This window comes from Ailuropoda melanoleuca, chromosome 10 (genome assembly GCF_002007445.2).
Source record: "Ailuropoda melanoleuca isolate Jingjing chromosome 10, ASM200744v2, whole genome shotgun sequence".
NCBI classification, from domain to species: Eukaryota; Metazoa; Chordata; class Mammalia; order Carnivora; family Ursidae; genus Ailuropoda; species Ailuropoda melanoleuca.
Genome location: NC_048227.1, coordinates 69,021,542 through 69,049,264, shown reverse-complemented (window position 1 = coordinate 69,049,264; position 27,723 = coordinate 69,021,542). Strand labels below are relative to the sequence as shown.

General features: G+C 35.6%; 1 protein-coding gene across 1 annotated transcript in view; it reads left to right on the top strand.

The window, feature by feature from the left end:
* The window catches only part of TBC1D32 (TBC1 domain family member 32), a 164,797-nt gene that overhangs the window by 72,784 nt on the left and 64,290 nt on the right, over window positions 1-27,723 (top strand). The window contains exons 13-15 of the mRNA XM_034670774.1: window positions 21,365-21,487; window positions 22,381-22,489; window positions 23,447-23,540. Of these exons, the coding sequence (XP_034526665.1) occupies window positions 21,365-21,487; window positions 22,381-22,489; window positions 23,447-23,540 (326 nt within the window). The remainder of the gene's footprint in view (window positions 1-21,364; window positions 21,488-22,380; window positions 22,490-23,446; window positions 23,541-27,723) is intronic.

The following is a 27,723-nucleotide window of genomic DNA, read 5'->3' as shown; positions in this document are numbered from 1 at the left end:
GATTTTATTGATTTATTTTAGAGAGAGGGAGCGCCCGTGAGCTGGGAGGAACAGAGGGGAAGGGAGAGGGAGAGAGAGATAATCTCCAGTAGACTCCATGCTCAGTGCAGAGCCTGACAATGGGACTCGATCCCATGACCCTGAGATTACAACTTGAGCTGAAATCGAGTCGGATGCTTAATGGACTGAGCCACTGAGGTGCCCCCATCTGCTGTTTTTCTTGGGGATTCTGTGACTTTGTTCTCTTTTTATTTCTGGATTCTCTTTTCTTCGTTTTTGCTAATTCTTTTTCCTCTTCCTCGCTTTACCCTTTCAATCAAATTCTCTTCTAGTGTATGTCCTCAGTACATTTACCTCTTTTCCTCTGCAGTAGCTTCAGTTATCCCTTCTTTACTGACTATAACCCTGTATCTACGTATCAATCCCTAAACTTTTCCTTGATCATATGTCCAGATTTATTGAACAATAGGCTCTGCATAACATGCAAGTTCAGCAAACTCAGTATATCCAGAAATTATACTTACAGATGTCCAAACTAACCTCTAGCTTCAGGAGATCCCAGAGCACTTCTGAAATATATATGAATTTGGTACCTAGAGCAAGTGAGTAGGCTCTCTACAGCTTCTGCTCACATAGGTTTATTGGCAAACTGACTCTACTCCCCTCTTCTCTACAGGTATGGTTCTATATGCATCAGAAACTTTAATCTCCAGATTTGGAGGTATGATTAGTGTGTGTGTAATCCATGTCCCATTCTTGGTTTTGATCAACAGGTGAGGAATTGGGCATTGCATTTCTGCTAGCTAGTTTGTATGTGGTGATCAGAAGGAAATCTTTTGTGTTGGATTTTGTACTGTTTGTGTATATCTTAACCAGTGCATTTGATTACAGAGTTAATGAATAACTTATGGAATTTATCATAATGCATACATGGAAATAGTCAGAATGTTAGTAGAAATGAAATGTGTTGATTCAGTGTATTTAAGGAAGAAATCCTAGGAAAAAGTGGCAGGATAAAGAGAAAGGGCATGTGACTTCAGGCATGAGGTAAACAAAGAACATGGTTCAAATTTCTTCGAGTGGAGATGGTAGCTAAGACTAAACGTCACAGAACAATTCTAGATACCCCAGACAGTGCCCACTTTCTCATATTAATGATGTAATATTTGAAAGTGACATACAACGTATGTAGTATTTAAGAACAGAGAATTATTCGTGTGGTGAGATTTGATTTGGGTTATTAGCAGACTCCTGGGGGAATCTGTCATATACAAGATACATTCTAAAACAAGTAAAAGGATTAGTCTCACAACCCTGAGATCATGACTTGAGACAAAATTGAGTCAGACGCTTAAGTGACTGAGCCACCCAGGCACCCCACAGTACATTGTTATCTATTAAGAACAGTGACCAATTTGATTCGTAATGTTTAGCACAAAATCTTGCATGTCTTAGGAGTCTGGTGACCCTGGCTAACAGTCTTTGCCTTGAAGGTCTGAGTATACTTTGATTTATTTTTTCTCCCTCCCCTAAGAATAGTTCCATTTTTGTAAGTCAGTAATGCAAGTTTCCTATTGTTAAGCCTAAATCCTTTGCCCGGGAGGAATTTTTGTTTCAGGTTTCTTATATAAGCAAGATAAGCTCATTTGGGATGCCAAATTGGCATTTAAATCTTTTTTTTTTTTTATGACTTCTTTACCCAAAACATTTTTCTGCATGACAAAAATTAAATCATTACTGAGTTTCATTATATTAGAGATAAAATTTAATAAGGTAAAAAGAACTTTTTTAAAAAGGCAATTTAGAGCTTAGAAAACAAATATATTTGTTTTTATCTATTTGAGAAAAAGTAAAGGACTGAGTAAGGTTCCAGATTCTGTGTGGCTTAAATTTACTTTCTACTTCCAGCACAGAATCTATATTTATCTTTTTTGGCAGAGCAGCTAGAAAAGATACTAGTTCATGGTCTGTGTCACATCTACCAAACACTGTTTTTTATTTATTTTTATTAAAGTAATAAAGGTACAGAGTGGCTGGGTGGCTCAGTCAGTTGAGCTTCTGCCTTCAGCTCAGGTCATGATCCCTGGAGTCCTGGGATCGAGTCCTGTATCGGACTCTCTGCTCCTTCCCCCTGTTCATGCTCTCTCTCTCTCTCTCTCTCTAGTGGATAAATAGAATCGTTAAAAAAAATAAAGTAATAAAGGTATATAGTTTAAAAAGCCAAGTAGTATGGGGAAAGCATTTAAGAGCGAAGAGTAATCCTCTCTCCATCCGTCTCTTCTTCCCACTCCCAGTCCTCAGAAGCTGTCACTTTCGACTCCTTGAATTGGTTTTTTCGGGCATTCATCTCTGGATTTTTGAGTAACATGTTTATACTATGTTTTGATTTTTAAACTTCAGATTTTAGCTTGTCTTTAGTGATTTAGAAGCTTAGGATGTAGATGTCCTCTGCTCTCCCTCTCTCCCTGCTGTATAGTTTTATCACAAACCTGATTAAGTCACTATTAAAAGCTTACATTTTTATGTTTATATAAATATTACTTCTTTATGGGCCAAGTAGTATACTATACTATATTTCATTTTTCCTAGTACTTTATTTTTCCTGAAGTTAATAATTGCATGATTTTGCACTTGCTTCATTTTTTATATATCTACTAATAAATGCTTGGACTACCATTAAAAGATATACTGTTGCCTCTGTCATGGCATAGCTTAGTACTTACATAGTTCTCATTATGTCCTAGGTACTGATACTGGTTTCACATTTAAACACTTAATTTCCAGTCCTGTGAAATAGGTACTCTTATCTCCCATTTTTACAAATGACTCAACTGAGTTATAGAAAAGTTAAGCCATTCACTTAAGGTGACACAGCTAGTAATTAGTGAAGCTGGTATTGACCCAGATAGTCTAGTTCCAGAGAATGTGATACGTGACCCATACATTGTAGTGCTTTATGACATAAATGTCAAGATGCCTTACAGTCATTCTTTCCAATTATGTTTTTATAGTCTTGAGGTTTTCATGTTCTTGAGGGCAGGGACCATGTCCTGTTCATGTTTGTGGAAACATACAATAAGCTAAAGGACATCAGGTAACATGTTAGCTTTTTTCCTTGTATCACATCCCTTTGTTTCATTTTATACTGGAGGATCTTTTGGCCCTACGTGTCAGCCCTCTGGGATTTCCCTTCATCATTCCGGGAACTGCTTTTTATTTTTCTTCTGAGCTGGATCCTCTTTTACCTAGGATCCAATTTCCTGTTTCTTGGTTTGCTCCTTGTTTGGAATGGTGTGGAAGTTTTTCAAGGCTGGTAAGGGATGGAAACTTCCATAATATAACTGGAGGAGTTACAAAACAAATGGATAGTTGTAAATGATTGAGTAGGCCAGGAGAGCTAAAACCCAAGGTGACAAGGGAGGCCCAGAAGCAACTTTTTATATCACAACATTTTAGAAGTACTAGGAACCAGAGGCACCAACGTGGGTATAGATGGAAGTAGAGGACTAGGTGAAAGTCTAAGACTTTCAATAATAGGGTTGAAATTAAAAGATTCAGGTTGCCCTCACATTCCTTCTACCTCTACCCCATTCTTTCCCTCTTTTCACAGGACATTGGAGGTTTACCTTCTGGAAATCATGAGTCAGGTGCAGTTAGTGGAGCTAAGAGAAAAGGGTATTGTGCTGGAAAGGGTTAACTGCTACTCTCTGCCAATTCAAGAGCTATTATTCTGTTATTCCTTTCCTATTCCTGTTATCTCTATTCTATGATTCCTTTCCTCCCCAAATTTGTTTTTCTTAGCATTAAGACATCTTTTTTCCACTGTATATCTAGCAGTAATATATCTCAAGATGTTCCTATAAAATATAACAATGTCAAATATTTACAGCATTGCTTACTGTGTACCAGCTATGATTCTAAGCATTTTAAATATTTTGAGTCATTTAAACCTCACTGCATTAAAGCTCCAAACAACAGAGATCGCAATAAACTTTCTTTTACTAGCACAAAATAATTTCCCTCCCACAACAAAAGTGCCCTCACGCCTTCTTCCCTGACAGGGAGATCTAGAGTCTCTTCAATGTTAGCACAAATCTCTAGGTGATTTTCGTTCTTTGTTAGTTCATTTACAGTCACTTATTCATATCCTTTAGCCTATAGACTAAATTACAAATCAACATCCTATGTAAAATAGGAGGTGAAAGAAATAGAAGAAAAGGAAATTGGTTAATACCTAAGTGTTTGCTTAAACCTGAGCAAGGTTGAAAATATGGTTAGCTACTATAGTTTTTGTCTCTACAAGTGGATATGAAGCTCTAGTTAGTAATTATAACTTCTTTACCCAGGACTTCATTCTGTTTTCCCTTGATACCCAACCAGACTGAGCTGGTTAGGGTTTTTTTCAACCTGGTAGGACAATCCAGAGCTTCCTTGTTGTGGTTCTTGAGCCCATAGTGGTCTGGTTTGTATTGAGTTGCATTAGTCTTCCTTAATTTTTACTGCTAGATATGGCAATATTAGAAGGTACTACAGAATATTCCTTAGACACTACACTTGACTTTCCTGTGTCTCTGTGGCACAGTAGTAGGGTTTTTTTGTTTTGTTTGTTTGTTTTTATGACCATGGCCAGTCCCTCTAGCCTACAAAGTTACTTTATTTTGCTTATTGGTCCAGGGTTTTGAGGAACCTCAAAACATTGGAGGAATGCTGTGGTAGAAGTGTAGAAGTATTCTTTTTTGGAACAATATCTCAAAACTACAGTCCTCCCCCGCCCCCATGCTACATCCTACAGAGTTAAGGAATGAGAAAACCATAGCAAATGATCATTTCTACTTCTACCCCTTATCTCCTAGACCGATATTACTGTCCTGAGAGAAACAGCACCATATGTTGGTTGGTAGTTCAGAGTATCTTGTAGGACAACACTTCAGTATTACAGGGTATTTTGTCCTACATGAGGCCATACTGAGTTTTCAACATGCCATTCCACCACTATCTAAGATTAGCTACTTGGGGGAGGTAAGGGTACAGTATAAAGCTAGTGAATATTGTGGATGTTTGCTCAGTGCTTCTTTTGTTGTTAAATTAGTTTCTTGGCCAGAAGTGGTGTTTATGAATACCATGACCTTCAGTAAGGCATCAGTAAGTACAGAGTTGGTGAGATCACATTTGGTAGAGAACCGTGGTAGCCGTGGATGTCAAATCTCATACGAGGTGTGAGAAGGCATTTAATGTAATTGGCCTGGCACCAGTTAGCTGATTGGTCTGTCCAGATTATGTGCTGTATTTTGAGTCCAGTGTTGGTCTCTATTGCAATTTGAGCATGCAGTGGTACCTAGTTAGATCGTCTGTGATGAAAGAATTCATGTCGTTCAAATCATGGATATTCCCTATGTAAGTTTAGCCATTCTGCTAAATTAAGTCATGGCATCTCCCCTGGTGGAGTCCTGAGCCCATGCTCAGCGTGGAGTCTGCTTGAGATTCCCTCTCTCTCCCCCTCTGCACCTTGCCCCACTCACACATGTTCTCTCTCTCTCTCAAATAAATAAATAAATAAATAAATAAATGAAATCTAGGGGGAAAAAGTCTCTTATGGTTTGTTTTCCTCTCTCTCTCTCTCTCTCACTCTTTTCTCCCCCTCCCATATGTTCATCTGTTTTGCAAACCTCTCAATTTGTGTGGATCTCTACTCTCTGGCACACCTTTGTTTTAATAAAACATCTGTAGTACCAGCTACTTCCTTTCCACCGAGGGAGGTCCAGTTAACATTATACCAGTAGTTTTTCATGATGACCTGAGGGATGGTAGGACAATCAAGGCAGTCTTGGACTAAATTTTGATAAAATGATACAGTTGTAATTCAACTGTCCATGTTGGTGAAAGCAGACTGCTTCTGGTATTCACATTGGACAAATCAGCATTATCTTATCATTTGTAGAACATTTGTTAATTCATTGTTGTAAGGAAACTGTATATTGATGTCTTTTGTTACATATATTGAACACACACTAAGGCTTAGGGAAATACAAGAACATTGGGCAGATTAAACATTGCTTCGAATTTCTGATATATATGGAAAGTTTCTTCACTGAGGTTCATAGTCAGTATTTAGTATTTCAGAGTATTTTGATATCAACAATAAAAACATGGTTGGCTTTCCACTGTTATGAGAAGACTGGGAAAATCCCAAGACGTCTCCATCGATATTTTATATTGATTTTTTTTTCCAAATTCCGGTTGTTAATTGTGGCTATTTTATTTGAGTAATGTATTTTAGGGATGTCTGTATTTCTTTACAGAAAATTTAATTCACTTGTTAGCTCTTCTCTTCCCTGTGGCAATAAGATTTCTTTGGATTATTCGTCTAGAGATAATGCTTATGTGCAGCATTAAATGTCTAATAGAGATAGGTATTTAGCCTTCAGTGCCTGAGATGAAGTGAGAAAGCTGGATTATTGGATGTCAGGTTATTAGATGTCATCAATAAACTTGGCTCAAATGAGGTAATAGAGTTGGCTAAATATCACCACAGGTATCCAAATGCTTTCACAGAGTTACTAAAGGGGCCTGAATCCCTCCCCACATTATTCATTTGTCATGCCTTCAGAACCTTGGCTATGGACAAACCTTTTATATATTCACCACCTTCAAAAAGCAACCTCATAGCCTGTAGGGTGCTAGACTGTTTGGGCTCATGGGAGCCATAAGATTATAATAGCATCCATAATATTGCTTAGCATTATGTGAAATCAGGAATAAAGGAACATCTAGGGTCTTTGACTATTGTCTGTCTTTTGATGTACAGGAACTTATTTCAATAAAAGTAACCTAGTGATGTGTATCTTAAAAAGGTTTGTGTCTGGGGTAGGGAGAGTCGATCTGCTTCTAACTGTATCCTGAGGGAGATATATGTGTATATAAATACACACACTGTTCTGAAATTTGCCCGTGTAACTTACGGTTGACATTTTTACATAAACTTATTACTTTAAATTATTTTTAATACTTTTTCTCTGTTCATAAAAAAAGCGGAAATATACCACTAAAACTTTTATCCAGTTTACCTATGAACTTGGATTTACCTTGGCTAATTGTTGACTTTCTTTGGAATGCTTCTGGATATAACCAGCTTGTTTTATATGTGAAATGAGGAGATTTTTTTCATAACTTCCAGAAATTGGGATTGGGACCAACAAAAATTAAACTTGACAATTTGTTGCTTGTACACCTACTCATATTTACATTTTGAGACTTGTTTTTCTGATCACTTTTCTAGGTTAGTGGATATAAAATAATCTGCACACTATTCACTTTGTAAACTTAGCTTTAATATTATCATTAGGCTAAAAAAAGTGTCTTAGGCTTTTCCTTCCATGTTTAGTCTGACTGCTAGCTTATATAAATATGCTGGTATACTTAATGAGCCATTAAGATCTGTTTATTAGATTATTACATAATTGAGTAGTGAATGGTATTAGTTGTTACTGAGTCTTACAAGAATCTTTTTGCATAATTAAAGTATGCATTTCTTATTAGTGTTCTGGATTTATTTGTTAAATTCATGTTTATACTTCTTTTGGGTGTAATGACTTACTTTTTCCATTACCCACTTAATATAATAAAGTTTTTTTCTGAAATATTAAATAAATATTGCATAAAATATAAACCAGTAACTTAAAAAATTATTGTAAAATGAAGTCCACATAATCCCCATTGAGTAAATATGTTTAAGAGAACTTACTAGTACTATGCATTTTGTTCAACCATGAGTCCCTTCATTCCTCCTAATGGTAACCACTATTCTGATTTTCATGGCTTAATTTACTTCTTTGGTTTACTTTATATTTTTTCTACATAGGCAAATATTCCTAAACAATATATTTTAATTTTGCTGCTTTTGGAGCTTTTTATTAATGGTAACATAGACTGTATATTCTATCATGTCTGACCTTTTCTGTGTAGCATTGTTTCTAAGATTAATGTCGCATGTATTTGTTAATTTATTTTCATTGCTGCATAATCCACTGTATGAATATATTATGTTTTGTTTATATAGTATGCTGTTGGTGGACATTTGGATTATTTCCAGCTTTCTACTTTGGGCTATTGTAAACAACTCTATTACATGTAAAATGTCAGCTATGTATTTATTTGTATACATACATGCATAATTTTTCATTTTGTTGCAAAACAGGTATCTATTTCTGAATTTCCTATTGTGGTCAATTGGATTCTTTTCATTGTTGTACAAATATCACATTGTTTTAATTACTATAGCTTTGTAATAAATTACAATAACTGATGGAGTAATTCTTTCCACTTTATTCTTTTTCAAAAAATATCTTGGCTACTTTTACTTTTTTTCTTTCCATATAATTTTTCTAAGGATTTTATTTATTTATTTTAGAGAGAGAGTGCAAGAGCCATCTCAAGCAGACTCTGCCCTGAGCACAAAGCCCAGTGCAGGGTTCAGTCTCACAACCCTGAGGTCATGACCTGAGCTGAAACCAAGAGTTGGACACTTAACTGACTGAGCCACCCAGGCACCCCTCCATATAAATCTTACATTCATTCTGTCACACAAACCAGCCCACTGGGATTTTAATTATCAGTGGAATGAATCTGTAGATCAATAGTGAGTTAATTGACATCTTTATAATACAGAGTTTTCCAATCTGTAAACATGGTATATATCTCTATTTAGTTTAAATGTTCTGTAATCATTCTCATTTCCAAAGATGTCTTCTATATCTTTTGTGAACTTAATATTTGTAGCCTGATAGTATACTCCTCATTATGTACTACAGTATGTGGCAGTATCAGTATATGGTTAAGAACGTGTACTTGTAATCACGTTGCCACAGTAATGTTAGATAAGATTTTTAACATCTCTATGCTTCTATTTCCTCAGATGGAAATGGAGAGAGTGACAAACTTCCTCACAGAGTCGTGAGACTAGATATGTTATACGTCTCCCAAATGTAGAACATGATAAGCATTTGATAGAGTCTATGAGATTTAATGTATACAAATTATTCATTCATTTCATCATTCTCTTTTTAAAAAATTTCTTTTTGATTTTTAGTGGAGGCATTTTGTTGAACTATTATAAAAAGCTTAAATTTTAAATTATTGCATAATGTACATTTAAACTAACTTCATAACTGAATCAAATACACATCTTTATAATATTTTATATTCTAATCCAGATAGGTGCTATGTCTAGTGAAATTTTTTACATTCTTTAGTGATATATTTTAGCCCTCTACATATAGGACCTATGCATTTCTTATTGGTATCTTCTGTGTTGTTATTTTTGCTATCGTTAACACAGTTTCTTTTTCCATGGTAATGTTTTAATTGGTTATTACTGGGATGTTAGTAGTGGTATGTTATATGTAAATTATTTTTGTATTTTGTTATTGGTCACCCTCATAATTCTTATTCATATCTCTCTCTCTCTCTCACACACACACATATTTTTTTTCCTTTTGTTTCTATTATTTTCTCCATATCAACCAAATGGCACATCAGTCATACTTTTAGTTGCTTAAATATAAGTCTTGGAGTTTTTTTTCTATTTGTCTATAATGTATTACCACAAACTTTGTGGCTTGAAACAACACACATTTATTATCCCAGTTTCTGTCTAGGTACACCTTTGCTGGGTCCTCTGTCTACAGTCTCATAAGGCTACAGTCAAGGTGTCATCTGGGGCTGTGGTCTCATGTGAAGCTCAATTAGGGAAGGTTCTGTTTTCAAACTGATAAAAATTGTTGGTGGGATTTAGCTCCTCATGGTCTTAGTACTGAGGGTCTTGTTTTCTTGCTGCCTAGAGGCTAAAGGCCTCTGCAGGTTGTCTACTGAAGGCTGCCCTCAATTCCTAGAGGCCTGGTGCAGTTCCTTGCTCATGTTTTTCCCCAACATGGCTGCTTGCCTCTTCAAAGCCATCAGAGGAGAGAGACTCCAGCAAGAAGGACACAGACTCTTCTTATGTAATGTTATCATATAATCGTATCTGTTCTCTCACCTTTAACATTCTCTGATTAGAGGCAAGTCACAAGTCCTGCCTACACTCAAGGGAATCATGAGTTCCAGGAGGGTGGGGATCTTGGGGACCACCCCAAGAGTCTGTTCACCACAGAGCTATTCTTCTGATTAATAGATTCTTTACTAATAAAACCCTGTTTTAAGTCACTATCTAATCTAAATTATTGCTACAGCTTTTTAAAATTGGTGTATCTCTTTCAGCCCCTGCCTAAATTCAGCCTGTTTTGTATATAGCAGCCAGAGTGATCCCATTTAAAACAGAAATCAGATCATGTCAGTTCTTTACTCACAAGGTTTCTCTTATTAGGATAAAACCATACTCCAGTGGTTTCTCATGTCGTCAAAGAAAAAATCTGAAGTTATTACAATGGCCTTAGAGAGTTTCATGTGATCTGGATCCCTAATATTACTTTGACTTCATCTCCTAATACTTCTCCCTTGTTAATTCCTCTTCAGCTATACTGGCACCTCACCCTTCAAACATGCAGGCATGCTCTCACCTTAGGTCCTTTGTTCAAGCTTGTTTGTTCTGCCAGGAACACTTTTCCCTCCAATAGCTCCATGGCTTGCTTCCTCATTTTTACAGGTCTTTACTGAAGTGTGTCACCTTCTTGGTAAGGTCTTTCCTAACCACCTTATTTAAAATTGCATACAGTTATCCATCCCTATCACCCCCTTGTTAAAACTCTTTATTCACGTTCCTGCTTTAGTTGCATCTAGTTGTGTTTTGTTTAACTCTTTATATTGTCTTCTCCTCCTCTAGTATTTTACATTCCATAAGGACTGGGATTTTTGTGGGTTTGTGTTCAGTGATGTATCCTGGGCGCTTCCAACAGTGGTTGGCACTTAGTAGGTATTTAACCAATATTTCTTAGAATTAAGTAAATTGAATTCTATGTCATGGAGGAGTGGTTTCCAAATAAACAGTTCTATTGTCTTCTAATAATGAACATTATTATCGCCTTTCAGATTTTTTTTTTCATCTGTTTTTGCTTTTGGCTTAAACTTCTAGAAAATGTTAAATAATAATAGGCAATTTTGCCTTCCTCATGACCTTAATGGGAATGCATTTCCTGTTTATGCTTTTAGCCTCTTGCACTGGGATAAATTCGTTTTTTTAAATCAAATTAAAGAAGTAAACTTTCTTTAATTTACTTAGAATTTCTTGGAGGGCAGGGAATAGAGAGTGGATGTTGAATCTTAAGTAGCTTTTAAGCATCTGGTCATATGATTATATGGTTCTTTTCTATTACATATTGATGTTATGAATTACATCAGGAGATGTTTTAATATTAAACTATTTTTTTCTTCCTGGAATGAACTATACTTGGTCACAGTCTGCTATTCTTTTAATTTATTGCTGGACCAAATTTGCTAAGCTTTACACTATTCCTAGTACTTGTAAGATCTAGAGAGTTCTACATCATATGTTGAAGTTTCTATTTACTTATTTTCTAATAAGAATTCAGTCTGGCATGCATTTGCTTTCAGAGTTGCTCTAGTTCACCTTGGACCATCTCATGGTACATCTAGATCCTATAGACCCCTTCTTTCAAGCATAAACCAGAGGACACTGAGAGTCAGTTTCATTTCCTGTTGACTGATTAGTAGCCTAGAGGAAGCAGAAAGGTCACTAGGTCTCCCTACACCTTATAACTTAAAGCCTTATTATTTAGTGAATCCTTCCTATTTTTCTAACGAAATATCTATCCTCCTTTTTCTTGGAGCACCTCTGTACATATCTCATGGTATTTCTTTTTGGAGAGATGTAAATTTTGTCATTATCAGCTGTTTGTAGGAGGCTTATATTGAAGAAAAGGCAGGGTCATGTTTCCAGTTAGCTGGATTGTTTCTATAGGCCTAAATTTTGGGTGGGTGTGTGTCCCTTTTTTGTGCTGTCCCTACCCATCTTACTCTGGAGATAGTCAATTTTGTTAAGAATCATAGTAGGGGTGCGCCTGGGTGACACAGCGGTTAAGCGTCTGCCTTCTGCTCAGGGTGTGATCCCGGCGTTATGGGATCGAGCCCCACGTCAGGCTCCTCTGCTATGAGCCTGCTTCTTCCTCTCCCACTCCCCCTGCTTGTGTTCCCTCTCTTGCTGGTTGTCTCTATCTCTGTCAAATAAATAAATAAAATCTTAAAAAAAAAAAAAAAAAGAAAGAAAGAAACATAGTAGGACCAGGCATACTCCTGCTGCTGTCTTATGTACCATTTTCACTGTTGGAAACAGAGGATAAAGTTTTCTATATATGTTATAGGCCTCAATTTTGAGAAATTTATTGTTTTTTCTCAGGAATTTATTCTTGGTAGCATTGGGAGGGAGGAGTTATTTTGCTGTTTTTGGTTTTTTTTGTCATGGTAGCCATGACATTTTTTCCCTCAATTTCTATCCCTCCCCTAGCAGTATTTGTTCTACTGCTGCACTTCATTGCCTTCAACTCATTTTGTGGCGAAAAATTTTTATATTATGCTATTTTCTTCTCCCCCCCAATCCTTAAAGTTATTTCTAGGGAAATGCCAAATTAACACTATAGTCTTCAAAGTAGAACTCTGAGTCTTTTGATTTCATTGCATTTTATCTAGCAAAAACTGTTTTACTTTTATAAACTAAGTATGGACTCTTTCCCTAAATTGATGAGATTTTTTTCACTTAGTTTTATATGCATTTGGTTATTTTGCCAGATTCCTGGGGAGTTACATTGAATTGCCATTTTGACTCTTTTTTTAATCAAATTTTTATTTAAAATCTAGTTAGTTAACATATAGTGTTATATTGGTTTCAGGAATAGAATTTAGTGCTTCATCACTTTCACGTAATACCCAGTGTTCAGCCCAACACGTGTGCTCCTTAATACCCATCATCCACTTGGCCCATTCCCTGCCCACCTCCCCTCCATCAACTTTTTTTTTTTTTCTGTAGTTAAGGGCCTGTGATTTGCTTCCCTCTTTTTCCCCCTTACTCTGTGTTCATCTGTTTTGTTTCTTAATTATACATATGAGTGAGATCATATAGTACTTGTCTTTCTCTGACTGATGTATTTCGCTTAGCACATAATACACTCTAGCTCCATGCACATTGTTGACAAATGGCAAGGTTTCATTCTTTTTGATAGCAGAGTAATATTCCATTATGTATATGTACCACATCTTCTTTACCATTCATCAGTCGATGGACATTTGGGTTCTTTCCATAATTTGCTATTATTGATAATGTTGCTATAAACATCAGGGTGCATGTGCCCCTTCAAATCAGTATTTTTGTATCCTTTGGTTAAATACCTAGTAGTGCAATTGCTGGGTCATAGGGTAGCTCTATTTTTAACTTTTTGAGGAACCTCCGTACTGTTTTCCAGAGTGGCTGCACCAGTTTGCAGTCCCACCAACAGTGTGAGAAGGTTCCCCTTTCTCCACATCTTTGCCAACTGTTGTTTCCTGTTTTGCCAATTTTAGCCATTCTGACAGGTGTGAGGTGGTATCTCATGGTGGTTTTGATTTGTATTTCCCTGATGATGAATGACATTGACCATCTTTTCATGTTGGACATTTGTATGTCTTCTTCTTTGGAAAAATGTCTATTCATGTCTTCTGCTCATTTCTTAATTGGATTATTTGTTTTTTGGGTGGTGAGTTTAGTAAGTTCTTTATAGATTTTGAATACTAATCCTTTATCAGATACATCATTTACAAATATTTTGTCCCATTCCATAGACTGCCTTTTAGTTTTGCTGATTGTTTCCTTTGCTGTGCAGAAGCTTTTTATCTTGATGAAGTCCCAGTAGTTCATTTGTGCTTTTGTTTCCCTTGCCTCTGGAGACATGTCTAACAAGAAGTTTATATGGCCGAGGTCAAAGAGATTGCTGCCTTTGTTCTCTTCTAGGATTTTGATGGTTCCCTGTTTCACATTTAGGTCTTTCATCCATTTTGAGTTCATTTTTGTCAATGCTGTAAGAAAGTGGTCCAGTTTCATTCTTTCACATGTGGCTGTTCAGTTTTCCCAACACCATTTGTTGAAGAGACTGTCTTTTTTTCCATTAGATACTCTTTCCTGCTTTGTTGAAGATTAGTTGATTATATAGTTGTGGATCCATTTCTGGGTTCTGTATTCTGTTCACTGATCTTTGTGTCTGATTTTGTGCCAGTAACATACTGTCTTGATGATCACAGTTTTGTAATATAGCTTAAAGTCTGGAATTGTGATGCCTTCAGATTTGTTTTTCTTTTTCAGGATTGCTTTGGCCACTTGGGATCTTTTGTGGTTCCATACAAATTTTAGGATTGTTTGTTCTAGCTCTGAAAAATGTTCTTTGTATTTTGATAGGGATGCATTAAATGTGTAGATTGCTTGGGGTAGTATAGAAATTTTAACAATATTTGTTTTTCTGATCCATGAGCCTGGGAAGTTTTTCCATTTTTTTGTGTCCTCTTCAATTTCTTTCATAAGTGTTCTATAGTTTTCAGAGTATGGATCTTTTACCTTTTTGGTTAGGTGTATCCCTAGGTATCTTATGGGTTTTGGTGCTGTTGTAAATGGGATTGATTCCTTGATTTCTCTTTCTGTTTCATTATTGGTGGATAGAAATGCAACAGATTTCTATGCATTGCTTTTATATCCTACAACTTTGCTGAATTTGTGTATCTGTTCTAGCAATTTTTTGGTGGAGTCTTTTGGGTTTTCTACATAGAGTATCATGCTGTCTGCAAATAGTGAAAGTTTGACTTCTACCTTGCTAATTTGGATGCCTTTTATTTCTTTTTGTTGTCTGATTGCTGAGGATAGGTCTTCCATCACTATGGTAAATAACAATGGTAAACTTGGGCATCCCTGTCTTGTTCCTGACATTAGAAGAAAAGCTCTCTGTTTTTTCCCATTGAGGATGATATTAGCTGTGGGTCTTTCGTACATGGCCTTTATGATGTTGAGGTATGTGCCCTCTGAACCTACTTTGTTGAGGGTTTTTATCAAGAATGGATTATATATTTTGTCAGATGCTTTTTCTGCATCTATTGAGAGGATCATAAGGTTCTTTTCTTTTATTATGTGATGTATCACATTGATTGATTTGTGAATATTGAATCACCCCTGCAGCCCAGGAATAAATCCCACTTGATTGTGGTGAATAAACCTTTTGATGTGCTATTAGATTAAATTTGCTAGTATCTTGTTGAGAATTTTTGCATCCGTGTGTGTCAGGAATATTGGCCTATAATTCTTTTTAGTGGGGTCTTTGTCTGATTTTGGAATCAAGGTAATGCTGTTCTCATAGAATAAGTTTGGAAGTTTTCCTTCCATTTCTACTTTTTGGAACAGTTTGAGAAGAATAGGTATTAACTCTTCTTTTTTTCTTAAGATTTATTTTAGAGAGAGGGAGTGTGTGCTCCCTGCTGAGAGTGAAGCTTGATCTCATGGGGCTCGATCTCATGACCTGAATTGAAGCCAAGAGTAACACACTCAACCAACTGAGTAACCCAGTTATCCCATTGTTAACTCTTATTTAAATGTCTGGTAAAATTCCCCTGGGGAGCCATCTGGTCATGGACTTTTGTTTGTTGGTAGATTTTTTTAATTACTGATTCAGTTTCTTTGCTGGTTATGGGTTTGTTCGAATTTTCTATTTCTTCCTTTTTTAATTTTGGTAATTTGTAAGTTTCTAGGATTTTGTCCATTTCTTCCAGATTGCCCAATTTGTTACGCATATAATTTTTCATAATATTCTCTTAATAATTGTTTGTATTTCTATGGTGTTGGTTATGATTTCTCCTCTTTCATTTGTGATTTTATTTATTTGGGTTCTTTTTTTGGTAAGTCTGACTCTGAAAAAAATGAGCTTTATCATTTTCATCATTAGAGGTTTATCAATTTTATTATTTCTTTTGAAGAACCGCCTCTTAGTTTCATTGATCTTTTCTACTGTTTTTTGTTTGTTTGTTTCTATATTGTTTATTCCTTTTCTAATCTTCATTATTTCCCTTCTTATGCTGGCTTTAGGCTCTTTATTTTCTAGCTCCTTTAGGTGTAATGTTAGGTTGTATATTTGAGACTTTTCTTGGTTCTTGAGGTAGACTATATTGATATATACTTCCCTCTTAGGTCTGCCTTTGCTATATCCCAAAGGTTCTGAACAGTCTTGTTTTCACTTTCATTTGCTTTCATGTATTTTTAAATTTCTTCTTTAATTTCCTTGTTAATCCATTCATTCTTTAGTAGGATGTTCTTTAACCTCCATGTTATCTGTGGTTTTTCCAAATTGTTTCTTGTGGTTGACTTCACATTTTATAGCATTGTGATCAGAAAAAAATGCATCTCAATCTTTTATTTTCTTGTTAAGGCCTGATTTATGACTCTGTATGTGATCTATTTTGGAGAATGTTCCATGTGCACTGGAAAATAATGTGTATTCTGCTACTTTAGGTTGAAACATTCTGAATATGTCTGTTAAGTCCATCTGGTCCAGTGTGTCATTCAAAGCCATTGTTTCCTTGTTGATTTTCTGCTTAGATGATCTATTCATTGCTGAAGTGGGTTGTTAAAGCCCTCTACTGTTACTGTATTATTATCAGTGAGTTTCTTTATGTTTGTTATTAATTATATATTTGGGTACTCCCAAGTTGGGGACATAAATAGTTATAGTTGTTAGATCTTCTTGTTGGATAGACCCCTTTATTATGATAAAGTGGTTTCTTCATTTCTTGTTACAGTCTTTGGTTTAAAAATCTAGTTTGTCTGATATAATTATGACTACTCTGACTTTCTTTTGATGTCTGTTAGTGTGTAGATAGTTCTCCATCCCATCACTTTCAATCTGGAGGTGTCTTTAGCTCTAAAATGAATCTCTTGTTAGGCAGCCTGCAGGTGGATCTTATTTTTTTAATCCATTTTGATACGCTGTGTCTTTCTATGGGAGCATTTATTACATTACATTCAGAGTGATTATTGATAGATATGCATTTAGTGCCATTGTGTTACCTGTAAAGTCGTTGTTCCTGGAGATTTTCTCTGTTCCTATCTGGCCTTTGTTGCTTTTAGTTTTTCTTTCCCTCTCAAAGAGTCCTCTTTAATATTTCTTGCAGGGCTGGTTTAGCGTTCACGAGCTCCTTTAGTTTTTGTTTATCTAGGAAACTCTATCTCTCCTTTTGATTCTGAATGATAGCCATGCTGGATAAAATATCCTTTGCTGCTGATTTTTACCATTCAGCACACTGAATATATCATGCCACTTTCTTCTGGCCTGCCAGATTTCTGTGGAGTGGTCTGCTGTTAACCTGATTTGTCTTCCCTTGTAGATTAGGGATTCTTTTCCCCCGCTGCTGTCTGGATTCCTTCCTGATCTATTTATTTTTCAAATTTTACCAGGATATATCTTGGTGTTGGTAGGCTTTTGTTGATTTTGATTGGAGTTCTCTGTGCCTCCTTGATTTAGATGTCTGTTTCTTTCCCCAGATTAGGATAGTTTTCAGCTATAATTTGCTCAAATAAACCTTCTGCACCTTTTTCCCTCTCTTATTCTTCTGGCACTCCTATGATATGTATATTATTATGCTTTATGGAGCCACTGAGTTCCCTAAGTTTACATTTGTGATCCAGTATTTTTCTTTACCTCTTCTTTTCAGGTTCAATTTTCCATAATTCTATCTTCTATATCACTTATTCATTCTTCTACTTTTTCCATGCTTGTGATCATTACATCCAGTCTGTTGCATCTTGGTTATAGCATTTTTTAAATTTCAGCCTGACTACTTTTTAGGTCTTTTATCTTTGTTGTAAGGGTCTCTCTGGCTTTTTCTGTGCTTTTCTCAAGCCCAGCTAATATCCTTATGATTGTTGTTTTAAATTATGGTTCAGGCATATTACTTATATCTGTTTTGATTAGCTCCCTGCCCATGACCTCTTCTTGTTCTTTCGTTAAGGATGAATTCCTCCATCCTGGCGTTTTGTCCAGTCTCTGTCTTCTGTGTGTTAGGAAAGCTGTGCCTGGTCCTGCTTCCACTAGAGCTGAAGCTTTGCGTCATTCTATGATCAGTAGACCTGGTGCATGCAGGGTTTTTTTGCTGGTCTTCTGGGGGAGGAGCTTGTTGCTGCTCTGGCTCTCAATCACACTTGCCCTATTAAAAAGGCACTCTCACAGAGCACATGGGGGCAGGGGGTGGTATAAGATTCTCAAGCCTCAACGCTGTACACTGTGCCCGTCACTGAAGTCCTTCCATGCTGATGGGAGGAGGAAAAATGGTGTCAGCCTGCTCTCGTTTCTGGACAGGGGAATTCATGGCCACTGTTGTTCAGGAAGACCTCACAGAAGAGCAAACAGTCTCCCCTCTGGTGTCCCTGGCTTCCGTGAGATTCTTGCATTCACCCTGTCTGTGTCCAAGTGATCTGTCTGCTGGAGACCTAGTGCCCCTGTGTTTTATCTCAGGATTGTGGCTGGGTTTTCAAATTGTCAAATTTTAGGGAACTGGCACTGAATCTCTTGGGGAGAGTCTCACCAAGCTGTGGCTAGTACTGGTTTGTTCCAGAAAAGCAGTCACACAACAGTGTAGGGGTTTGGAGTTTATGGTAAAGTGTAACAAAAAGCCCACATCCAGGTTAGCTGTCCTCAGCAGGCATCTCTGTTCATATGCTAATGAACGGGGCAACTCAGTGGCATCCACAGCTCTTCTGTCCCCTGAGAGACAGTGATGCCTGTCCCAAATGCATTTCAAAAAATAGAACTCTCTCCCAGCCTGACTCAGGAGATCCTCAGAGCATGCCATCAGCTCTGGGTCCTCTGCCATGCTTCTCTACAGGAGCACTGCTGTGCCCCCCAGGTTCATCCTGGCGGTGGTATGGACTTCTAAAACTTCAGACCTTCAGCTTCGTTGTTTATAAAAACTTGGGATAATCAGCCCCTCTTATTTTCCCACTCAGTGTTTTTGGGGAAGTGTTTTGTGCAATCCCCTGTGTGCTGCTTTCTCTCTGCCTCTCTGCCTCTCTCTCTCTCTCTCTTTCTCCCTCTCCCCCCTTTCTTTTTCTCTCTCTCATCTCTCCATGATTGGGGCTCCCTCCTCTCTGCAGCACCCATGATTCTTTCCTTCCCCAAATCACATCACAACATCTCCTACCTTCTACAGTGTAGCCTCTTTTCTCCCTCTAGTTGTGCAGTCTGTTCTCTCAGTCCTCAGATTGATTTCCTGGGTGTTCAGAATAACTTGATAATTATCTAGCTATGTTCCAGGGATGAGGCAAGCATAAGGTCTTCCTACTACTCCATGATTTTAACTCTTTTGCCATTTTTAACTCTTAAAGTCATCTGCCAAACATTTTTTCTCTCTATGGATTCTATTGAATAGGTAAAACATGCGATTGCACCAAAATTCAAAAACTATAAAAGATACTCAGAGAGATGTATATTCCTCTCCAGTCACTCAGATCTCCTCCCCACCTCCAAAGCTCACAATTCTTACCAGTTGTTTTGTCCTTGAGAGGGATTCTATGTAAAAACATGTATGTATTTAGAGGCGCCTGGGTGGCTCAGTCAGTTAGGCGTCTGACTCTTGATTTTATCTCAGGTCATGATCTCAGAATCGTGGGATTGAGCCACACATCAGGCTCCAAGCTTAAGATTCTTTCTCTCTCCCTCTGCCCCTCCCCTTGCTTGTGTGCACACGCTTTCGCTCTCTCAAAATAAATAAATAAAATCTTTTTTTTAAAAACCCCCAAACAAAAAAACTCCAAATATTTATTTGTGTATATTCAAATGCTTTTCCATTTTTGTTCAAATGCTACTGCTATATACAATGCTTTCTGCCTCTCCTTTTTCACTTAACATACTTTGGAGATAATTCATTATCTAAACAGAAATAACTGCTTTTTCTAATATCTGCGTAATATATACCACTATAAAATCTACTCCAAACATTTGAACGTTGTGCTATGAATGGACACTTAAAATTTTTTATTTGCTCTTATGACCACTCTGTAATAAGTGTTCTTGTAAGTATAACTTTATGCTCATGTTTGAGTATAACTCCAAGATAAATCAGTAAATGCGTGATTACAAGGTTAGTTTCTTCTTGGAGCTCCTGTTTCCTCAAATGCCACCTTTCGGAGAAATTGTCCCTAACCACTCAATCTGCCATAGCCACCTGGTGTTGCCTTCATATTATCTTTTTTATATACTTTATTATCATAGAATTTTTAAACATATAAACAGTAGAAAGAGCAATAATATAATGAAAGTTCCAGGTACCTTACTTATTTTTATCAATTATCAGTATTTTCCGATCTTGTTTTATCTTTCTCCCGCTCCCATACACATTTTTTTCCTTAAGTACTTTAAAGGAAATTTCAGATATGCCATTTTACCAATGAAAAATTCAGTATGTATCTCTAACATATAAGACTTGTTCATAAAAAAAAATTACTGCTTTGTCATTGTTATATCTAACAAAATTAATACCATTTTCCTGATCTCCTGTAGTAGGTATCCCATATTTTCTTGTGTGACTCAAAAATGCACTTTACAGTTTTTGCTTGAATCATAGAACAAATGTGAAGACATTTGCTTAATATTTTGCTTTTAATTTATAAGTTACCTTACCCATTTTTCATATTTTTTTCCTGAAAGAAATAATATATAACAATATGTGGGATTTTCCAAATTCTGGATTTGGTTGACTATTTCCTCCTTGTGGTCATCTTTTAACATGTTTCTCTGATTTTTGGATTTCCTGTAAGCTGACAGTGTAATGTGTAGTAATTGTTGGTTAGTTTCAGGTTTAGTTTTCTTGGCAAGAATATTTCATAGATTTTGCAGTGTATGTCCACTTGTTTCTCTTTTAACAATGTTGAGAGACAGGTGGAAATCATGCATGTTTAGAGAGAGATCAATGTGTTTTAGTGTTCTCAGCCTTATCTGACAATTATAAAGTTAGCCATTGACATTTCACCTACTGAACATTTCCTGGATCGATAGAATTATTCTCTCATTCCTTATGTAATTGATTGCTGATAAAAAGTGGTGGCAATTTGCAGTTTTTATGGATTTGCTAATGTTCCCTATCTAATTTTTGAATTTGTTGTTGAGAACTTACTATTCCTCGATTTAGATAATTTTAAGAAAAACTGGTTTCGAAATTGCCTGTGGTCTTTAAATATTCCAATGAGAAAGACCTTTGAAGTCTGTTTCTAATCAAAATGATTACAAATGTATTTGAAGTAACTGTGATCTTTCTCATAAAATTTGTATTTCCGTATGTAGGTATTACTTTGAGACACCAAGAAAGTTTCTAAACTTTTAGGATATATTTTATAAAATCTGTTCTTGTGTTCCTATTTGTATAGGTTATTAAGTGTGGTATGCTGTGATTTAAACACTCTTCTCCTGCTAGAGGCTCAGTACCAAGTGTCTGAAATATTACTAAATGCTCAAGAAGAAAATATCTTAGAGACCTCTGAAAGCCACAGGTAAAAACAAAAATAAAAACAAAAATTTTAAGACAATATTATTAATAATAGTCTTCTTTACAGATGCTCTGTTAAGACAGTAATTTTGTGTATATAGTTTCATGCTTTTTCCCCTATCTGAATTCAATAGATTTAAATAACAGACTAAAAGACAATTAGAACATAAATGTCACTATTAGAAAGATTGTGATAGATGTTTATGGGGAGGACTTAAACAGTATTGCTTTTTGAGTTTTTGTTTAATTTAGCTTCTCTTTTTTTTTTTTAAGACCTGATTTTATTGATGGTTCCATGAAGTTGTATCACCTTTAAATTCAGGCTGCATGTGTAAGATGATTCATTAAACAAAATGTTTGATTTTGTGTCCCTTGTAGAGTTACTCTTTACTCCATTCTCTTAGTTTTGTTAGTTCATATTCATAAGTTCTGATTATTGGAAAACGAGGTTATGGTAATATCTTGATGATTTTTTTCTATTGTCATTACCTCAATTTGACTGACATTTATTGAATACACATTCAATAGCTGGAATCTGCTCAAAAGCAACATTTAGATTTTGAATTTAAGGTGCTGGGTCTAGAACCTAAGGGAACCTTTACTAGAAATGGGAAAAAGTCTAATGTAGGTCTTAATTCCATTTCTTAAAATACAGTAACATTTAACAGGAAAACATTTTATAATATTTATCTCATTATATCAATTATATCTCCATCAGTTCTTTGCTTTCTGACAAAGAAAGCTATAAGATAAAGTGAATTTAGTCCTTTTAAATGATGAATCATTTTCTAGACTTTTCTATAGAAAATTTTCTTTTTTCTTTATATTCCACTGATTTGATTTTGGAATTAAATCATATTCAATTAAGATAACAAAATTGATATGTTTATTTTTCAGAGATTTCATAATTGATGGCTTATCAGTAGAGAGAAATCATGTTCTTGTTAGAATAAATTTTATTGGTGGGCCCATGGAACGAATTTTGCCTCCAAGGGTACTAGAAAAGGTGAGTGGGGTAAAGAGGAATCTTTGTTACTAGAAAAGCTGGAGGATACAAGTAAACACTGATTTAAAGTGTTTACTTGTATCCTACACTTTAAAATGAAAATAGCATTCTTTGCAACAGAGGGGTCATGAATGCTAGTTTGTGTTGCAAAGTAGACTATTGTTTCGTTAAAAAGTTGTCATTTTTCTGTGTCTGTGATGTTTACTTTCAATGTCTTTGTCTTTCATGATACTTAATTTTTATTACATGAATATATTTTTTGTATTTAATTAGCAATATTGAGTACTTCTTCCATTGATATTCATAGACATTGGCTTTCTCTTGAAGGGATTTTTTTTTAAGTTTTATTTATTTTTTTATTTATTTGAGAGAGAGAGCACAACAGGGTTGGGGAGGCGAGGGAGAGGGAGAAGCAGACTGCCCGCTGAGCAGGGAGCCCAATGTGGGACTTGATCCCAGAACCTTGGGATTATGACCTGAGCTGAAGGCAGCTGCTGAACCCACTGAGCCACCCAGGCGCCCCGGAATTTTTTTTTTTCTAAGTACATTTTTGCTCTGTCAGTCTCAGAAAGATGAGATAGAAATGATTGATAATACAAGATAAACATTTAGGTTTTTTAAATTTGTTTCCTATTTCAGTATAGGAAATACATATTTCTTTTGAAGACTTTAATTTCCCTTTCATGAAAAAAAAATAGTAAGGCTATCATTATCAGTCCTAGTTGCTAGAACAAGTTACCATATATTTGTCTTCAGGACTTGTATAATGTCATTTCTATTACATTTCATTTTAGTTATCCTTTGGAGTATTGAATTGTAATTGTCAAATAGCTTTTGGTTAGTTAGGCTACAACCTAGTGTCTATGAAAACAAAAGCCTTTTTAAATTAGTTTTTCAGAAAGCCTTAAAATTCAGTATTTTATATTACTTCCTAAAGTCATTTGTCTTCTTTTTTAGGGTGATGATCCATATCCTTGGCCAATGTTTTCATCATATCCTTTACCAAACTGCTATCTGTCAGAAGTTACAAAAAATGCTGATCTAAAGCAAGGTAAGATATTTACTGTCAACTGCCACATTATTTTAGTGCTTTTGTGGTTATAATTTGAAAAAAAAAGATAAAGTATTATTATGGGAGGTTAATACTATTTTCTTCAGCTTGTGCATGTGGATACATTTATGCCTATTCCTTTATAAATTTCTTACTAAATTATTTGTATGATACTGAATAATTCTTATCAGAACCTTTTTGGTTTAAAAAAATGAATTATGATTTTTGATGAATTCTATATACATAGGACTTTATTCAGCAAAGTAATATTTTTTAGTATCTGCATGCCATACATAAGTTCTGTGTCCTCAAGAATTAAAATATAAATATAATATAAATCATATAAATATGATAAAAGTTCAGGTGTCTGCCTTAGAGGAGTTCATGAACTTTTGGAGAATACCTACAAGTAATTAGATAATTATATGGTAGTACAATGTGATAGGAACTAAATAGTCAAATAGGTAGCCTGCTAGGATAGCAGGTATGCAGGACACCCATCCAAAAAAATCAGTGTTTAAAGAAAGGCATGAAATATGTGCTTTTTGGGTAATCTAAGAGCATTTTTGACAGAGGAAAACAGCAGAGAGGCTTGAAAGAAGCAAATTATAGTCAGAGAACTGTGAGCAAATGCTCTTGACTCTGCCTATCTGAAATCTCTTTCTCTCATGCACTACAGCCCTCATCTCTCACCTATATTATTGCAGTAATCTGCCAAGTAGTCAGTGTGTTCTCAACCCAGCAACCAGAGTAATGCTGTTGAAATATGGATTACATCACATTACTCCTTAATTGAAACCCTCCAATGGCTTCCCATAGCTAACAAGGCCCAATACATTTGTGGCTTCATTCCTGTCAGTGCTCTTTTTTACTTTAGTACCATTTCAGATCTCTTTAATTCCACATTTTCCCACCATATTGGACAACATCTTCTATTGTCTTTCTGTTTGTCCCTAGAACACAAGTGTTTGACTAAGACATTATTCTCAATTTAATAGCAGTACCTAATATTTCCTCCTAATAATAGTGGTCCTGGTTTTTTGTTAAGTAGGAGAGAATGGTCTAGGTACCAGTGGATAATCCAGAATGTACATCACAGAGATATCTCTGAACCCAATGAGAAAAATGGAGCCAAATGAATTTCTAACAGCTATAAAGCTAAATTGAAAGTATATTTCTGGTTAGATACAGTTCAATAAATTAAACATTGTACAATTTTAAATATACTGTGTTTAAGCTTATTATACTTTAAAACATAGCTCTTTTGAAGGCAGGAGTTCTTGTACTTTCATTTTGCTTTTTTTGACTTGAATATAATGATTCATTGATTCTGATAGGTGTTATTTTAGTTGTCATTTGCACTGCAGAATTTTGGGATATCATTTCATTGTTGTGGGGGAAAAATCAACTTTGGTTGTGTGCACATGGTGACATCCTCTCATTTGTCTCCCAGCTTCTACATTTATCCTCCTTGCTACAGTTAGCATCTCCTCATCTGTTAAATTGCCTCTTGTTAGCTCATTGGCATTAGTGTTAGCTATTAGATAATTTATCTTCATCTGTAAATAAGAATCTTGAGACATCATCTGGTTCAGTTATTTTTCTTTGTGCACCCTTTTAGGGTCACCATACTAAAATGTAAAAGTCCTTTAAAAGTTAGTGATTAATATTATCTATTTGTATACGTATATATATACATTGTGTGTATACATATATAAGCGTGTACAGGTATATATGTACACATGTGCACTGTGTATCACATATATGTGATATATAAATAATCTTACATACATGAAAAAATTCTCTTCCATGTGGTAGAAATAACTTGGAGTATTATCTTTCTGTTAGCCTAGAGTTTAGATAAATTGGAAGAAGATTGTGAGTATAGTAACTACCTGTGCAGCAGATAAAAAGGAAAGGGGAGTGGGAGAAAGGAGAGTTGTACTGCGGTTAAAAGCTGTTAAAGTGAACTACTGGAGATTGACTCATAATATCTTTTTTATATGAAACAGATTATGAGATAAACAAAACAGATTGCTTTGTTTCCCTAAGCTAAACTTAGATCTCCCAGGAGTTATTGTTATATCCCTAATTGGCTGGTCTGCTCTACTCCATTCCATTTTGGTGTGTTCGGGATAGGACTTCTTTCTCTAAAGAGGAACAGAAATCCAGTACTTTCATACTGAGAAATAAAATGGCTTGAGGGACTGGATAGCATGCTCTGGTTATTGGAAGCATTAGAGAGACATCCGAAGGTGAGAGATTTGCTGTTCTTTTCCTTTCTAGCATCCTATATTCATTTTATTTTTAAATTACTTTTGTAATATTTATTCAGGCAGAATTATAAAATAATCAGCATCTAGATTACTTCTGTATTCTATATACCTTGCTACTGTGGAATGTCCATCTTTATCAGGAAACCATTTGGATCTGTATTCACTTAGCTGGGGCTGGTATCTTCAAAGTAGAGAGTGAGTTTTTGTGTCATGGCTTATATGTTTCTAGTTCTCCTGACAGGGCCAGCAGAGCACTAGAAGCACCGCACTGAGTCACTGGGTCACTGGCAGCATTCTTTTTTGATCTTAGAAATTCGGATGACTACTCATTGAAAGCCTCAAATATATTAGTGACTCCGATTGCAAGTGAACTTCTGCATGTTCCTTGCAAGTCTTACATAGTCACTCTTTACCTATATATCCCTCCAAAGGCCGTTCCTTAAAAAACAAAAAACAAAATAAGAAAAAGTTTCCCTCCTTTGGACTTTCTAAGAAGTAAACAGTAACAGCTGATGTGAGCCAGCTGTATGAACAAATATGTCACTTTCCCATTCTTTTCTCTCCCTCATCCTTGACTTCATCTCATGGCCTTTCTCTCTATAGAAATTGATCTACATACTCTGCATAACCCTGTGGGTCTTGTTGTTTTGTTTTGTTGAAAACAGCTTTATTAAAATGTAATTAACATACTATACAATTCATCCATTTAAAGCATGCTATTCAATGATTTTATAGTATATTAATAGATATGTACAACCATCACCACAAACAACTTTAGAACATTTTCACCACCTCAAAAAGAAACCCAGTACTCCCTCTTCCCCCACTTCTCTCACCCAGCCCTAAGCAACCACTGAAATCTACTTTCTCTCTCTAGAGATTTCTCTAGTTTGGACTTTTCATATGAATGGAATAGTGTAGTATGTATTTCATGAGTGACTTTTTTCCTTAGCATAATGTTTTCAAGGTTCATCTCTAAGGTTCATTCACATTGTAGTCTGGATAAGTACTTCATTCATTTTTATGATTAAATAATATTCATTATGTGCAAATACCATAATTTGTTTATATATTTATATCTGCTGAGGGACACTTGGATTGTTTCCACCTTTTGGCTATTATAAATAATGCTGCTATAAACATTCATGTACAGACTTCTGCATGAACATGTTTTTATTTCTCTAGAATATATACCTAGAAGTAGAATTGCTGAGTTTTATGGTAAGTCTATGTTAATAGTTTGAGGAACTGGCTCACTGTTTTCTAAAGCAGCTGTGCCGTTTTACCTTTTCACCAGCAGTATTATGAGGTTGTCATTTCTCCACATCATCATCAGCATCATCATGTATTGTGATCTGGCCGTCCTCGTGGGGGTGAAGTGCTGTTTCATTGTGGTTTTGATTTGCATTTCCCTGATGACTAATAATGTTGAGCATCTCTTCATGTTATGTATCTTCCTTAGAGAAATGACTGTTCATATCATTTGCCTATTTTTTAATTATTTGTCTTTTTATTATTGAGTTGTAAGAGTTCCTTATATATTCTAGATACAAATTCCTTATGGGATATATGATTGGGGAACTTCTTTCGTATCTCAGAATACGTTAAGTTTATGCCTCTGGGCCTTTGCTCTTGATGTTCCCTTTTCCTTGACTACTACCTCCTCCTCTTTATACAGGTACTTCCTTCTTAGCCTTTTATGCTGAGTCTGAATGTTATTTCTTCAGAGAAGTTATCTCTACCTTATCTAAAATATACTTCTTCCCTTGCTTCTGTCTTGCTTCCTATGGATTCCTCTAATAGCACTGTACCTTACTGTGACTTTATATATTTGTTCACTACTGCCTTACAGTGTAACTTCCATGAGACAAAAATGCTGTCTGCCTTAGGTAGTAGACAACAATAAA